This window comes from Zosterops lateralis, assembly GCF_965231275.1.
Source record: "Zosterops lateralis genome assembly, chromosome: 6".
In the NCBI taxonomy this organism is placed as follows: Eukaryota; Metazoa; Chordata; class Aves; order Passeriformes; family Zosteropidae; genus Zosterops; species Zosterops lateralis.
This window is the reverse complement of record NC_139761.1, coordinates 6,772,230-6,789,007: the sequence shown is the minus strand read 5'-3', so window position 1 is coordinate 6,789,007 and position 16,778 is coordinate 6,772,230. Positions and strand designations below refer to the sequence as shown.

Sequence of the window (16,778 nt, the reverse complement as noted above, 5' to 3'; positions counted from 1 at the left end):
ATTTACTATAAAAACATAAGTGTGTAATTTGGGTCTTTGTGCTTTGATGTGTTTAGATACTTCTCTGTGTTCAGTTGCACTGTAAAAATGTCACCCAAATAACTGTTAAGCAGCAAAAATAAACAAAAAAAGGACACTTTTTCAGGGCAATTGGGAGTTCAGTGAGCTGTGCACCTGTGGCTCCTTGGGAATGCAAGTATCTGGTTCTAATAAACTACTCAAAATGTTGCAGTGATCAACAGAAAAGGGTAATCTCTGCTCACAGAAAGGTAATTGCACTGGTAGAACATAAATTCATGCATTATTTATGTACCTGCATCAGTAGAAATAATAAAAATAACAGTTATGCTGGAGCATGTAGAATTAAAATCCTGTACACAGCTAGTGATAGTGACATACAAATGAAATTAACAGTATTTTTAAGTCTTTTGATTGAATTTCTGCTTTAAGGTGACAATAAACTGAACTACAAGGTGTTTTTTATACTGCTCTATGTTCATTGTCCATGTAACTTGACCATGTCATTGGGTTTAGCTAAAGATTTTTTTATCTTGCTAGAACAATACACAGTGAGCTCAAATGCTTTGATTCCAGTTTTAAAAAATGGAAGTTCAAACTAAGCTAATGAAAATATTTCTGTGTTTAAAAAAAGTCTTGAAATTATTTATTTGTCCATCATGATACTGGTAATGTCATTCACATCATTTATCAGAAAAGACCATACATGTTATTTTAAAAATAAAGGTATAAATTATTTTCCTCACTGAATAACATCCATCCAAGGTTATGGATTAATGCTGAACAGTAAATTCAGAGTAGAACAAGGAATTTTGAATTACAAGACTTGGGGCAATATTAAATAAAACATGAAAAGAAGAAAATGTTGGTTATGCCATCTTCCTTTTCATAGCCTGGATGTGTAAGCCTAGTAATGGGGAAGTAAAAAAAGGAGAAAAATGCTATTTGGAAGTTTAATTGGAAAAAAAAAAGGATCTGGGAAAATCTAACAGCAAGCTGAAGGAAAAGGAAGCCTGATTAACCTTGTTCTTGGTGTTTGGGTCTCTCCTAGGAAATAACCCTGTGTGTTCGTGCTCTCCCGGAGGATGCACTCCGTGTGTCACCCCACGGCCCGGGGCCCGTTCCCGGTTCCCGGGGCCCATTCCCGGCGCCCGGCCGCTCCCGCTCGCTGTGCCCGCTCCCTCAGCCCCGCGCCATGTCCGCGGTGGGGCGGGGCTTCCCTGCACCAGCCAATCAAACAGCGCCGATTTCCTGCCGGCCCCGCCTCCTCCGGTTTTACACCAATCCCCTTCCCGTGCGTCGCTTCCTTCCTTCCCCGCCTCCGTGGACGGAAGATGGGCGGCCGCTGCAGCCAATAAGGCGGCGGGGGCGGGGCTTGCAGGGGCAGCGCGGGGCGCACGCGGCGGCGGCCGGGGCGGCTCTGAGGGGCCGGGACAGGAACAGGGACTCGGGTGAGGAACAGGGACCGGGAATGGGGCCGGGATCAGGACACGGAGCCGGGTGAGGAACATCGGCAGGGACAGGGACCGGGAATGGGACCCGGGCAGGGACCTGGGACACGGATCCGGGTAAGGAACACGGATCCGGCAGGGATAGGGACCCCATGGAGCGGCCGGGATAAGGGTCCGGGTGAGGAACACCGGCAAATGGTTGTTACCTGCTGTCAGCATTTCCCAGCTTTGGTGTGCTTTTTACTGGAAGTATAAAAATAATGGTATTTCCAAGGTTTTCTGGGGGAAAAAACCAACCCAAAATGGGCAAAACAGAAGGAAATCAGCACTACCATGATGTTCAGCTGTGTTGATGCCAAGCTGCCTCTGCAGACAGTCTCAGAGTTGGGTTTATTTGGTGAGTGAAAAGATGGTTTTTAGGGGGCTCAGCTTCTCCTGTGTGAGGACAAACCCATTAGTGGCTTTCACAGCAGACATTAAAAAGAAGTGTTGAGGATTGTGAATCGGGGACTTGGCAAGGTTTTGGAGTGTGTTTTTGCACTTGGGAGCAGTTCAGGTGCAAGATGGGCAGTGGAGGATGTAAGAAAGGGAGAAGAGCAATGCCATGTGGGATTAGGAAATTCAGCCTCAAACACACCTTTGCCCTCCTCATGGACCTTCAGCCTGACCCAGCTCCCACTTCTCCCTTAACTCTCCCCCTTCTCATGTCCCTGAAACTGTCCCCTTTCCTTTAACAGAAGAGTTAAACACAAAAGAGTTACATAAATTCTTGCCGGTGCATTTTCCTCTCTTTATTCTTCCTGCATTAAACTTGAGGTTGGATGGTTAAATGTATGTCGAGGTAGCTTCTGCACATGACTGAGAAAGTGCTTTTTTAGCTTCTTAAGGGAATGGCAGGTGGAGGGAAATGGGATAGAGATGGGTGCTTTGGTAGATAAAGCTTTAGGCTGGGAGTGAAGAATGTCTTGGTTGAATTGTTTCTATGATGTATTTTTGCCTGAGCTGGTACTTCAATGCAGGTTTTAACAAGATACTTCAGTGAGAACAAAGCAGGAATTGGGGGTGGGAAAGAAGAAGCTAAGCCAGTGTACAGGACTGTAAATGTCACACTCAAATTGCAGCACAAACACTGGGTAATTCCATTAGGCTGTTCTGAAGGTCCCAGCATAGAATGTGTGTTCTGTCCTGTTTCTGGGTCTTACAGGATGAGTCTTTTTTCAACAGTCATAATAATTCAGAAGTATTGGCAGGAAGCAAATATTTGCAGCTATCCATTTTAACAAGTTCATAATATGCTATAAACTCTTCAGTCTGATAAATTTTGATTCTGTTTATGTCAGGTGTTAAAGCCCAGAAAGACTATTACATTATCTACTCTGATCTCCTTTGCAACATAAACCATCTGTACTGTTGTTTATACCCTTTATAGACTTTACATTAATTTATCACTCCTTTTTCACATTAATCTGAAAGCACTTCCTCCAGACAGTTAATGTTTTCAGGGTTTTGTATTATTTTTTATTGCACTGTTCTGTATTGCTGAAAATGTTTTGAGGTGACCTTAATGTTTAGAGGAGTGCAAGTATTTAAAAACTTGTTATATCCTATTGTTTTCCTTTTTGAGACTTGTTTTATATAAGAATACACTGTGGCCTTGAAAGGGCACTTGCTATTTTTAAAAAAAGTCTGTAGTTTTCCAGATAAATGAAAACCTAATAAAAGCATCAAAATGAAAGGGTTCTTTGCTTAATATGGCAGCTGAATCTTATCTGTGGAAAAAGCAGATGCATTAAAACACTCTTAGTTCTTATTTAAATTTCTGATTTCAATTAAATTATGCAAATCCAAAATTAATTTTAAAGTAAAATGATTGTTTTGCTGTATTATTTATAATCTTTCTTGCTATTGCTTTTTTTTTCTTCAGCAGAAACTTGATTTTTTTTTTGTATTTTTAACTGATTAACAACTTTTCACTTGGACCTCTCTCTGCAGCTCACCACAACTGCTGAGATCCTTCTTTTTTCCCTTGCCTGTTATTTCAAGGCAAAATCAGTGCTCAGCTTCTCATTAAAAACAAGATACAAAAGTGCTGTACAATTGGTAAGCAGTTACATTGGTGAAAAGGCAGCCCAGCATTTAATTAAAATTGACAAACTGGAATTGTGTGCTGGCAGTACCTGGAATAGGAAGCCTCAGATATTGTTCACTTTTCAATTATTTGAGGATCTTTTCCTAATAATAATTTGTGTATCTTTGTTGCTATGGGAATGAGTGTGAGAGCTGGAATTAAGTGTTATGGCTCCTTTTTGCAATCAAAAGGGACAAGCAGCTGTGAAACCAAAATTTCTTGGTTAGAAACATATAGTTCTTTCTTGCAGTTGTAATTTACTTGAGTTTTTATGCAGTTTATGAAGGAACTTTTTGAGGTAAGAGGATTTGATTTTAGTTTATTCAATGTCTGTCAGGATATCTAAGGAAATACATGACTCAGTTTTGAAAGGGAGAAAAACAGATTTAAAGAGAAGTTAATTCTAGTGGCTGAATATCTTGGGCAACAATTACCCTGCATGTGCATTGGACACTCCTGCTTCAGGAGTGTTTGTGGCAGATAGACACGAGTGTAAGAGATGGAGAGAGGAAGGGTTCTGTAGTTGCTGGGTTTGATTTGCTCATCCCTGTTCCCGAGGAAATTCGGGTGATGGGCGTTTCTGGACTCAGCACTTGCTGGATGCCAAAAGAGCAAATACAAATGCACACAAGCCAGTCATTCCCTGTGTGCCTTGTGTGGACATATGAGCCACATCTTGAATTGTTATGAAGTCTGAATGATCAAAATCTCTGGATTAAAGTCACCAAATGAGACTTCAATAAAGAAGGTGTGTATTTTTAACCTCTGATGGTTCAGAAAGAAAAGTGGTGTCATAGTTGTTGTTTTTTTTTCTTTCGTTTTTCGTGCTAAGCAGTTCTAAGCGAAGGCTGTGATTCTGATTAACGGTCTGATTTGAGGAATGGAGGCTTTTAAAAGGAAGAAAAAAGAAAATCAGTGCTTTATTAACGCCGGGGTTAATTATTGTCGGGTCGGGTAAATCGCGACTCCCGCCCCGAGTGCTCTGGGCGGTCACTGGCGACACCCGGTGGCCGAGAGCGGAATGACAGCCCCTGGCAGCCTGTCCCAAACTCTTGGGGTTTTCCACCCCAAATCCTTGGCATGGAATGTGGCTGTGTGGAGGGGCACACTCAGCTCCTTAGGCTGCTATCCTGACACATCCAGGAGCATGGAGTGGAGGCCACCTTAAACTGGAAGCTGCGTGCTCTCTGTGCACATACATGGCCTCTTAGTAAGGTCTTAATTCTACTTTTGCAACTATGGACTGAGCAAATATTGTGTCTTGCTATTGTCTGCCTGGCAGAGTGGTGTCTTCCAGAAAAGAATGATGAGCCAGCTTATCTCAGAGCTGCTTGTTTCTCAGTCTGCCTTCCTATTTGGGTTCTTTGCTGTGCAAGGAGAGTGGTGGGTGCCAGGCTGGCGGGGTTATAAAAGCAGATGAAGACAGTAAAAGTTTTTACCCCCACTGTTGTAACTGGGAAGTATTTTGTAAGATAAACTTGATGATTTCTGCTCCATATTTTATTTATGGTCAGTTTATACTCTTAAATTCTTGTGCCAGTATTGTTCTTGAGTGGCTCCCCTCCCTCCCCAGCATTTATTCCTTTGATGTATTTGTAGATAGTAATCATATCCCTGCTCAGCCTCTGTCTTTGCCAAGCTACACAAGGCACAGCATCCAGCTACTTCTTGTGAAATAAACAGCCCATTACCTGCATCATCTAACCCTTCCTTCTCTGCACTTGATTATGGCTTAGTTATCAAGACATTGGCCTCAGCAAAGGGCTCTGCTGGGAGTCTGCTGTGACCCTCTGAAATAGGGGTTTACTTCAGCACTGAGAACAAACATGGCTTGAGAGCAGAGTTATTAAAATGCAAAAAGCTCTTGACTTTGCTTTTTATCCCTGTCTTATTTTGGGACAACAAGCTGCTGAAGACAAGGTGTTTGTGGATCTCAGGAAAGTAAGTTCCCCAGGTCTTTGGGGTTTGTGGGCCCTAACAGAAACATGGAGTTGTGTTTCTGCCAGCAGGGATTGTCTGTGTTGCTGCACACGGCAGATCTCTGGATCAGGAAGTCTGGAGTATCAATACCTGCACACTTTCTCCTTTGTCCTTCCCTTTCATGATTTTATTTCTTGTGACTGAGTCCTAAATCACTTAAGAGTGAAAAAACCAGTTGAATCTGAACTTCCAGTGGAGTATGGAAAATCACTGTGCATTTGGGTGTCATGAAAAGTAAAAGCTGGGTTTTTAAAAAAAATCTTTTAATGCATTGGTGAAGCTGCTGGAGTTCCATGTATGGTTCAAGAGTAAGCACTGTCTAAAGGCTCCTGGAAACAAAGAGCTGAAGAGAGTGCCTTTGCATGGGTTCAATGTCCACATCCTTGATGCCTTAGCATCTTTTGTGGAGACTCAAAAGTAAATTCTCCTGATCAGGATAAAGGCAACGTAGCTCTGAAACACTTTATTTCAGCCTCTTCCATCCTCCTCTTGTCACTTAGATGACATCTTTTCCTTTTGTCTGCTACAAAGCATTGAAAATTGAGCTTAGGGCATGATAAAGATTCAGCAGAGCCTCCAGCTGTCAGACTGTGCACAAAGAGCATGTTTTGGAAACTGATAGTCTGTGAACTGTCACAGGCACACGGGGAGCTCAAGTTTCTCTTGTTGCTTTGAAACTGGAGAGGCTCTGACAAATTACCTTGACGTGGGGATGTTCTAGAGTAGCTAAATATAAAAAGAATGGATATTGTGGGATGTGAGTGGTGAAGACACCTTCGTGATCTGCAAGTTCTAGGGAGGCAGATGAGGAAAATGAGGAGAAGTCATTTTCCCTGCTTAGGCTTGGCAGATGTTTGTGCCTGTGCAATCCATCTGGAACTGCAGAGAATTGCTTGGGCAATGATGTTAGAGTGAGAATAGGAATTACCAAGCACACAAATGTTGTTTGTCTTGTATTCCCCTCCATCTACACATACATCTTCTTACCTGTTCACCAGCAACTGATTTAAAGCTTGGATTGTTAACAAAAGGGTCTTGAAAACGTAATAGTTTTATGTTTTGAAGAATGAGCTCTGATAATGAAGTGTACTTAAGGAAAATTACTGTTGTGAAAGAATTTCTGAAATATTCCAGTAAATAAAACATTTACATTATGCCATTGTAGGTATTTTGGCACCAATGTGTGGTAGTAGAAACTCTTATTCCACTTACAGCAAAGTTTCTTTATATCCCTTTATTATGGGTGCTGCAAAATTCAGGCTGAACCAGGCTTCCTGTGGTGTAGAAATAAATTCTTTGGAAGAATTTCAGCAAATTTTATTAATTTTTGGGGAGACTTCTTACTTATTTCCAGGTTTCTGCTATATGAGGATGCTGGTAGTAAGTGGCAGTGTCTAAATTGAAGGAAATAAATTGTGTTGTTTCAGAGTCAATAAATTATTCATGCAGCTGTGTAAGTAATTTTTCCCTTTCACCTTTCTCTGTAGGGTGGATCATTGGTGTTGCCTGTTCATGTGGTGTTTTGTTCAGCTTAAAATGGCCCTGAAAATCATCACTCTTGGAGTCCTTTCTTGGAATCCCAAATTTGAAATGCTATCAGAGCATTTTTAGATTGTGGAATTTGCAGGTGTGTCACAGTGTCACAGTGACTTCTGCATTGTCTCTTGTAGTGTGGACATTCAGAAAAGAGCTTTTCTGTGAAAGTGTGCTGCTGACTGTACTAACTAAGGTTTGTGTGCACAGGGACTGTGAGTTGGGCAAATACTGTCCTTGTTTCACTGATTGGGAAAGTGAGGAGTTGTGAATGTTGGCCCTTGCTGGGAATTGCTCAGCAAGCTGTTCTGCCAGCCAGGACTAGGAAGTGTTTGTAGGCCAGGCTGTTTAAATCCACTTAGATAAATACTTTATTTCTGTCTTATTTGACCATCTCAGTGCACAGCTCTAGTGCCAAGTCAGACAGCAAAGCTGCTGGCCCTCTTCACAAAGGGAAATGCTGTTAGTGAGCATGAACCTCCTCTGAGCTGCTCGTGGCTGCTGTGCTGAAATGTGAATGGATCAAAACTTAATGCTACATGCAGGTGACCATTGTACCCTCCGTGTTTGATTTCCAGCAGCTGTTGGCTGTTATTTGAGAGGCTGATTAGTGCTGGATCTTCTTTCCCGTGTTTGTGGTTACAAGAACCATCTCAGCATGATGCCTTCGGTGGGAGGTGCTCACAGGAGAAAGGAAATGACTTTTCTCTGGTGGCTGTGGTCTGATGAGATAAGCACAAGTGCAGGAGGCTGAGGCTTGGATTCTCTTCAAGATTTGCAGCAGACTTGGAGGAGAGCAAACCTCATCTTTGACCCCCTGTCAGAGCATTGCTCAGTGCAAAATCCAGGGCCCAGCACTGGGACAGTTTTCCTGTTCTCTAGAATCTACCTGGGGATGCAGCATTTTTTGTTCACCTGTTCAGAGGCTTCTGAGAGTGCAATTTAGGCATAGATGAGTTTTCAGAGTGCTTTTAAATACAGTATTCTTTATCAGAAAAAAAGAAGAAAACATAATATATATAATATATAGAATTGATAGAAATATCCCAATTGCAGTATTTCTTTTTCTGTGATTTACCCTTTGCCTGGGACTCTTTCAGACCTGCCTTTATAAAATAGGATTGCTTCTGCTGCAGCTCCTGCCAGCTTGATCTGAGAATAGCCACGAGGGTAAAATAGAGCATCTCTTATCCTCTTATTACTCCTTTATTGGATGACTACCTCACCCACACCTGGATGCAGCCACATCCTCTGCCTGCTGAGGTCACTACAAGGAAGGCTCCCCTCACTGGGAAGTTCTTGTTTGGGTCCAGCTGCTCATGGCAGAGTTGGATTTTGGGGACAGCTTCATTTGTGGCTCCTCTGTTAGTAGGTCTGTGCCACCAGCATAGAATTGGATGAAAGAGAAGACTGAAAAAGGGATATTTTCAAATGCGTTTGAATTACTATTTTACACAGTTTGAGTATTTAGAAACTGTGTTTCCCATGTTTATGTCAGGGTCTTCTAAATTGTTCTAGAGAAGGTAGGTTAGCAATTCGAGCATCATATTTTAATAAATTTGCCTTAATTTTGAAGCCAAATTTTGTAATTTGGCATTTTTATAGTTTTGTATAGTGTTTTCTAGCTTATTTGAGTTTTTTAATTGTACATTGGATTATCCTACACTTCTTCAATTGGTCATCTGATCTTTTGCAGCTCTTGACCACCTCTTTGGTTCATGAATTTCTGTCAATAGGCTTTCAGTTACTCAAGTTTGAATGTTAATTCATTGCAATTGGGACCTGAAGGCATACCTGAATGTTCTAGATCTCTCTAGATCTCCATCATATTTTCCAGTGTTGGATGCCAAAGCAGCATAGGTCTTTCTAGTTTGAATGCAGAATCTTACACCAAAACAAAACAAAGCAAAAAAACCCAAAAAAACCAACAAACCTGAAAGTTTTCTTTTTGATGAAAATAGTCACTGTATGGTTTTTGTGATTTATGCATTTAAAACTGTGCTTGATCCAGTTCAGAAGTTGTTTTTTGCATTCTCTCTCTATGGATGTCCAGTATAATATTCAAAAGAGGTTTTGTTTCTGTATTGGTGTGAACACTTTCTTATGGCCCCAACAGAGTTCAGAACTGTTGTAGTTTCCATTTTTAATTTATTTTTAAATTTTTGAACCTCAAAACACTGAGCACTTGGGCCTTTTTCCCTTTATTCTCTCTTACCTCTGACTCTTATTTTTTCCCTCCAACCAATACTGTTTAAGGCCATTTCCTTGGTTCTCTCTCCCACCTACAGCTCCTCTCTCCATTGCTAAGCAGGACTGTATCCCAAAGCTCAGTCGTGGTGGGAGGGCAGGAATTGATTTCATGAAAGGCAAGTAGCTTGGTAGATCTAATTTTTTTGATCTTCCCGTAGACTTTGTGTTTTATCTTTTTCCTTCTTTCTATTCTACTGATACAATTTTCTCTGTATTGCAAATGAAGAATTACACGGAGCTTCTTTCTGACTGTGCCTTACATTTGGAAGCGAGATGTAGCTGATTGGAGAGGATGAAATAATTCTCTTGGCAGTTACATCTTGTCTCTGCACTTCAGCGTAGCCTCTCGTGCATTTTATTCCCTTCCTGCCTGATGACTAAATGCTCTTTGCCTTCAGCAGGCTTTGTGGGAATGCTGGAAAAACCCCTCTGCTTGGGTGAAATAACAAACTCAGCTATGGGAGAGTGTGTGCTGGAGAACCTGTGGATTCCTCAGGGGTGTTTTGTGCTTTCCCTCTGTGCTTGGATAATTTGCTGGTCCATCTTCTGCTGGGGAGTGCTGCCAGTGAGGAGAGGTCTCTGCAGCTGATGCATTGGGCAGTGCAGCACTGCTCTGTTCTCTCTGCACTGGGAAATGCAGCACTGCTGTGTTCTCCCTGCACTGGGGCAGTACAGCCCTGCTGTGTTCTCCCTGCATTGGCAGCTCTGTTCCCAAATGCAAACCACATGTCCTGATCATGCAGGAGCTGCTTCCCGCTGCCCAGAGCTCTGTGTTTGTTCTCAGCTTGCTCTGGAACTTTTAATAATTGTGAAAATAAAGGGAGGGTCTGTTTGTATTGTTTATAGTAGGGAAGAACAGTGCAAGATTTCATCTGCTGCTGTTGAGATCCATTGCTATTTTTGGTTATTTGACCTCTGCAGAAGAAGATTACCAGAACCACAGGTCTTTTTCATTTTTATTACGTGTTTCTACCCTCCTACTCATAAGTTTCTCTTATGTTAGTGATTAAATCTTTGAGAATGTGCCATTTTTCCACATTTTCCCCTGTATTTTTCAAAGGAAAAATTGTATTTCTATAAATTTTTGAGCTAACACTCCCTTTTGGAAAGGAGAACTATGCAACTTGGCAGCATCTTCTGTACACCACTCAAAGGAAAAGGGAAATAACTTACGATTTGCTGGTTTATCTTTTGAAAAACGTTCTGGATTGAAGAGGACTGATGAGCCTGTTGGCTTGAACTGAAGCTGCAATGTTTAGAATACTGCACAAACAGCACAGCAGTATGGGCTGGGACACTGTTAAGTGTTTAGTTTGTGCAGATAGGTACTTGCTTTTCATTTCTCCCCCGTTGGAAAGGGCTGCCTTTGGCACAACTGTTTGCTTCTAGTCTTGCTGTGTGGTTGTTTCCACACTCCACCAGTGAAAAACACATTAACAAAGGCATCTGAAAATCCTGTCCTGCCTCTTTGGCATCACTTCCACTTCGTGCCTTCTATTCTAAACATCAAGTTTATTTCTTTTTTAAAGGAGCCTTGTAGGATGCCCTGGAGGTCAAAATATTTTAGGTTATTTCAGAGAACGGTATTTATTCTGAGTTCCCAAGATGTAATGAGTTTTGAGTGTCCTTCCAGAAGCTTATTGTTTCTGGTAGTTGTGGTATCCAGGAGCTGTGCAGGGGTTGCACGTACCTGTGTACTTAATTCATAGAACAGACCACTTGAGTGTAGTTCCAGAAGTCTAGATATAATAACATAGAAGTTTCAGGTTTCATTTACAAAAGGTGGCTTTTCCTGGCTCAAGGGGGTGCAGGTGTGGACACAGCTGAAAGATTCAGCTGTTCACATAAGGAATGGTGATCCCTAAGGATGGGATTACACCTCTGTTTCAGGCACAAGTGGCTGGTCAGAGCCAGACACCTCCAGCCAGGTACTGGTGTGTCATCCCAGTGGTGGTGGTGGATTCCTGGCACCTTGACATCACCTGGGTTTTGTCACTGTTGAGACCATAGATACAGATTGTGAGTGACTTTGCTGGAGAAGGTGAAAAACCTGAATTTAATGAACTACCTCACATTCTGGGCAGAGGAGGAACCATGGGGAAAGAAGAGCTTTTGGCCAGTGCCCTCCTTGATTTTTTCTGAGACTGGAGCAGTCCAAGAGCAAGCTGTTGGTACAACTCTTTGTGTCAGAGAGTTTGTCATACAAACATGAGCCGTTCTCCTCTCTGATCATCACAAGTGGCTGTTGTGCTGTGTCCAAAACATTTCAAAGACTCTGATTTTGCCAAAGGATTCTTTTGGAAAGCAGATATCTCTGTTGTTGAACTTAAGGAACTGAAAGTGCTTCAGCGCAGGGGACCGTGTGCTTTGTGAGTGGCTGCAGTCCAGTGCTTAGTTATCTTCTATTGTGTTTGGAAGACCATTGTTTCCTATTTGTCTCATAAATTTAACACAGATCCTATTCCTGCCATTTAAACTTTCCCATCAAAAATACAACAGTGACTTCCCCTTCTGAAAAGGAAGGGCTGGCAGCTACACCCTGAAGTTTGAGCATGAATTGTTTATATAACCTTCAATCACAATTTCATAATAGTCTGAAGACTTTCTTACTAAGGCAGACATTTTACTGAGTTTTTAGCAAAAACCTGGCTGCCATCAAACACAACTTTAAGTCTTTAAGTTGTTGCAGTGAAAAAAATAGAGTTGAAAACTGAGCCCTTCACCTTCCTGATGGTAGAAATTGCACTTCTGTCTGAAAAGATGAACAGCATTTTCTGGTATTTCAGAATAGCTGCACTTAAGTCATTCTGGGCAAAAGCTTATGAGTTGTGTTGAGCTAATTTTATTTCCCAGAAAATACTATTAAAACTGAATGAACCTCCTTTTGCAGACTCTGGCTTTTTACAACTTCTGGGTATTTGTAGAGTTCCCTTGCCTTCCCCAGCAGTAAAAGCCCTGACATGAGTGTTGTAGAAACTGCTTATTGAAAGATACTCTCTATCATAGTCAGTAATATTTAAACAACTGCAGCTTGCCTTCCAAATGGATGACATTTGTCAGGAACATGTCTGTTTGAGTTTATTTGGCCTTTTGAGTAGACAAAGTCAGAATATTTAGAGCTTAAAATTCAGGTCAGCTTGGAAAACTGCATTTTTCTTACAAGAAATTTACAGAGATAACCTGATTTTTTTTTTAGTAACTATAGCACTGCAGGAGAGCTGGTTTACAAAAACTCCTTTCTCCACCCTCTAACATGTGTGTTTGAAACTCTATTTAAATACAACCTTCCATTGTAATTCTTCTGTAAATTGAATTAAGCAGTTTTCCTAATTAATAATGGTAAAAATATTTTATCTCTTCAGTTTATATTATTAATTTGCATGGATGTTTAACAGTTTTGTGTTTAAGCAGCAAAGTAGCAAACAGCGTCTGAGAACAGTTGGCTTTATGTAATAGTTCTGGTAAAAGCCTGTTTCATTTGAGGACATACCCAGAAAAGTGAGTAAGGAACAAGTTCTGCGGGCAGGTTGTACACAGGGTAATGCCAGAAAACAGGCTGAACCTCTTTGCTTCAGAGGGGAAAGGAGTTTCCACAGGATGTCTGCGTTTTATGGCAAAAATGACTGGTGGATGTGCTCTGAAAGGTTGCTTTGATGTAGAAGATTAACCTGGGGACCTCATTGTCAGGATATTACTGAGGCAAATCGCTTAGTGAGATTATTTGTGACTTGGGAATTAAGTTTTTATGTGTGCCTGCTTAAGCTGTTTTTTAAGAATTTGCTGGTTTGTCACATGGTGTCGTGAATATTTGTGTGCAGCAAACCAGAGGAGGGAAAGCAAACCCCAGAAACCACAAATAATGCCAAGAAGGGGGGAAAAAAAAGCAGAATGCAGCTTTGTCATAGCAACTTTCCCTTTGTTTCTGGTCTCTCATGGACAATTAAAATAATTATGACTAAAGCAAGTCATACATGGAAACTTGCACATCCCACCCCTAAAAATCCAGCCTGGAGAATTTGCAGAAAATTTGATGATAGAACAGCTGGGAAGGCATGAGAATATTTTCTTGCATTCTGTGTCTGCCTGATTTTTATTCCATTTCTCTTTGGATTTTTTGTTTTAAGGGTCATTTCATGCATGTGGTACCTGGGATTGGCTGCTGGTCCAGATCTTAAGGAAATACCAGTACCAGTGATAAATCACTGGAGTGTTGGCCCCTTAAAACCTGCTGTGATTCCCTCGGTGTTTGGGGTTTGATTCTTTTAAACACAGAATAATTGAACCTGTGTTTTTGACAGAAGTGGATGACTGTAATAACATACCTCCATCTTCCTTTAGAAAAAGGTTGTAGTTTGTGAACCACTAAAACCATTGCAAATATCTCTTTAAAATGTAAATGCTGCTGTGCTTTTCCTGACTCTAATTGATGGAGTCTTTATTGCAATTACAGAATAGAATTTTCTGTTGTGTTATAGAAAAGAAAACTATGTTTTTCCTTTTTTTTAGGGCATATTTTAGAAGTGAATCTGTGAGAGGATCCAAGAGAATTTTGTTTAATTTTGGTTTTGCTGGGTGAAGTTTGCCTTCGTGTGCATTGCTGAAATAGTTTGGGTTTCTAGGAGGGTTCAGTAGTGCCAGAGAGGAATTGCCTCTGAAGGGAAGATTTTTATCAGCTGCACTAAAACCCAGTGTTCTTGTGGTTTTACAGGAGGCTCAGAAAACGTCGAGGTGCTTAATTGCAGTGAATTCCACAGGTCACAGAGCCTGTTGAGGTGGTCCCTGATATGCTGGCAGGTGTTTCTGTGCGTCATTGGGCACCTAAATACTTGTAAAATTACCTCACCAGCCATTGCAGGCTGTAGTGCTGTGTAATTTTGGTCCTGTTCTCTGCCTCCCCTGTGCACGTCCCTCAGCACAGGAGTTCACTTTAGAAGGCTCCTGCAGTTGTACTGATGCAGCTGTTTGTGGGCTGTGCTTCCTACAACAAACAAGACTTATTCCTCCTCAGGTAGAGGGGGTGACTTCATTTCCTTTCCACTTGTAGAGAACATCACGTTGCTTTATAAAAATAATAAAGCAAATTTAGCTAAGTGACTTTCCCAGGATTCCCAGGTAGACTGTTTAATCTGTTAAGGGGATTATCTGGTGTAGTGCTTACAGACACGAGAGACTGAACTCCTTGAATCAGGGAGCCCTTTCCTGTTCTGTGTTCCTGTGAATGAAGATGTGGTGGGGAGGACATTGGGATAATTGAATTTTAGCTCCGTGCATCACCTCTGCACGAGATGCTTCCTCCTAAGTGTTTTTAAACCTATCACTGCTGAAAAATGTTGTAATTAAAACTCTCCTTGGCCTTTATTTATTGCAGATTTCTGCCAAGGCTTGGGGAGATGACGGCAGTGGAGAGGGTGGAGGAGCAGCTGGCGGGTCTGCGCATCGCCAGGCGCTCTGTGCCCAGCGAGGAGCCCTCCTACCTGCTGGACATCCACACCTCCCCAGCTGCCCAGCCTGGGAGCAGCCGTTTCGTGGCCGTGTCCTGTTCCAATGAATCCCTCCGTGTGTACGACAGGGAGACGCTGCGGTTCCTGCGGGAATACCGCGCGCAGCATGGGCTGCTCAGCGGGGTCAGGTTCGCACACACCTGTGACAGCCTGGTGTTCTCAGCCTGCAGCCAGGGCAGCGTCAGGTGCTGGGATGTTCGCTCGGCCTCGCAGGAGCCCGTGCAGGTGTTCACTGGTTACCCTTCCAACGTCTTCATCAGCTTCGACCTCAGCTGCAGCGACCTCGTCGTCTGTGCCGGCACAGAGAAGGCTGAAAAGGACACGTTTCTGGTGTTTTGGGATGCCAGGGGAGTTACAGACTGTGCCAGCACCACTAAAGAGCCCTTGGGAGTCTATTCTGAAAGTCACAATGATGACATCACCAAAATCTGTTTTCACCCTACCGAACCCAATTTGGTGGTGTCTGGCTCAACCGATGGCTTGGTCAATGTGTTTGACATCAACAAGGATAACGAAGACGATGCTTTGATATCGACTTGCAATTCAGATTCCTCAGTGAGTTCTCTTGGCTGGGCTGGGGAGGGTTACAGACAGGTCTATTGCACCACACACGACGAGGGGTTCTGCTGGTGGGACACGGCCCAGCTGGACACGGAAGATCCCATAACCCTGCTCCACGTCCTGGACGTCAGAGAGTCAGTCTGCGCTGAAAACCACGGCCTGCACTACCTGGTGGGTGGCTTGTACCACGAAAAGGCGGGGAAACTCTTCCTGGTTGGGGGAACCTCCACAGGAAACATTCACCTGATGAGCTGCAGCAGCGATGGCCTGAGCCTGGTGGGGACCCTGAGTGGGGGACACTCGGCCACCGTCCGCTCCTTCTGCTGGAGCCCCACGGAGGAGGCTCTGCTGACGGGTGGAGAGGATGCTCAGCTGTTGCTATGGAAACCCGGGGCTGTGGAAAGGTCCCTCACAAAGAAAGCATCTCTGAAGATCTCTTCTTCCGTGCAGAAGAGAGTGAGAGTTCACAACACCTCCCTCAAATGCAGGAAAAAGTGAAATGCCTAAAAGTGGGAATCTCTGCTGTGTAGAGCTTTCCCGGTGTTTAATCTCCCTCTAGGCAATACTTGGCCGTGTTTTACTTGGAGGTTTTCTGTGGAAAGAACTGTGGTGCTTGAATTCCCCCTGGGAATGTATTTCAGTCATCAGAAGAATGCCTTTTATTTTTATTTTTTTTACGTTGCTAATATTAATCAGAAAAAAAGTAAATGTTTGCTCCTGAGTTCTTGAACAACTGATATTAAATCATATTATATAAAACTGTTTCTGTGGTTATTTAATGTCTCAGACAATGTTTTAAATGTGTAATACAGGCCTGTGGCTTGCATAGTTTGTTACCTTCCCAATGATACTCCCTGGCACGTTTTAAAAGCTTTTGTATTCCATGCTGTATTTTGCTTTCTTCACAGAAAACTTAATGAAATTGCTCAATTTAGTAAAAGATTTTATGTCACATCTTAATGCCTGAAGGAATTACTTCTCGATGAAACAGAAAATAAGTAGTTTTGCACTGTCACATCACTGGTTTAGAACAAGCTCATAAAGAAGCAGCTGATAGAGCCATCTTTTTCATAGCAAATATGAATGTATTCAACCAAACAGCAGCTAATTTGTATGAGAACTGTTAAACTGGCATTATTTCCTGCATGAAAATACCCAAGAATTTTGCAAGCAGCTTCATTCTTTCCTACTAAGTGCACCTGGAAGACTGGGGAGATCTTTGGTGGGTTGGAGAAACTGATGGGTGTAATTACACCAGCGGTGCTTAAAATCCCAAACCCTGACTTGAAAGAAACTGGTGTCACATGCCAAGTGGGGATGCTGAAACCCAAAAAATGAACACTGCCTTCAGAGACT

General features: G+C 42.3%; 1 protein-coding gene across 1 annotated transcript; it reads left to right on the top strand.

The window, feature by feature from the left end:
- Nucleotides 1-1,535: 1,535 nt before the first annotated feature.
- On the top strand, nt 1,536-16,329 carry WDR89 (WD repeat domain 89). The gene is made up of 2 exons (XM_083863816.1): nt 1,536-1,586; nt 14,729-16,329. Exon 2 carries the CDS (start codon nt 14,751-14,753, stop codon nt 15,918-15,920), a length of 1,170 nt encoding a protein of 389 aa, XP_083719942.1. The 5' UTR covers nt 1,536-1,586; nt 14,729-14,750; the 3' UTR covers nt 15,921-16,329.
- Nucleotides 16,330-16,778: the final 449 nt, after the last annotated feature.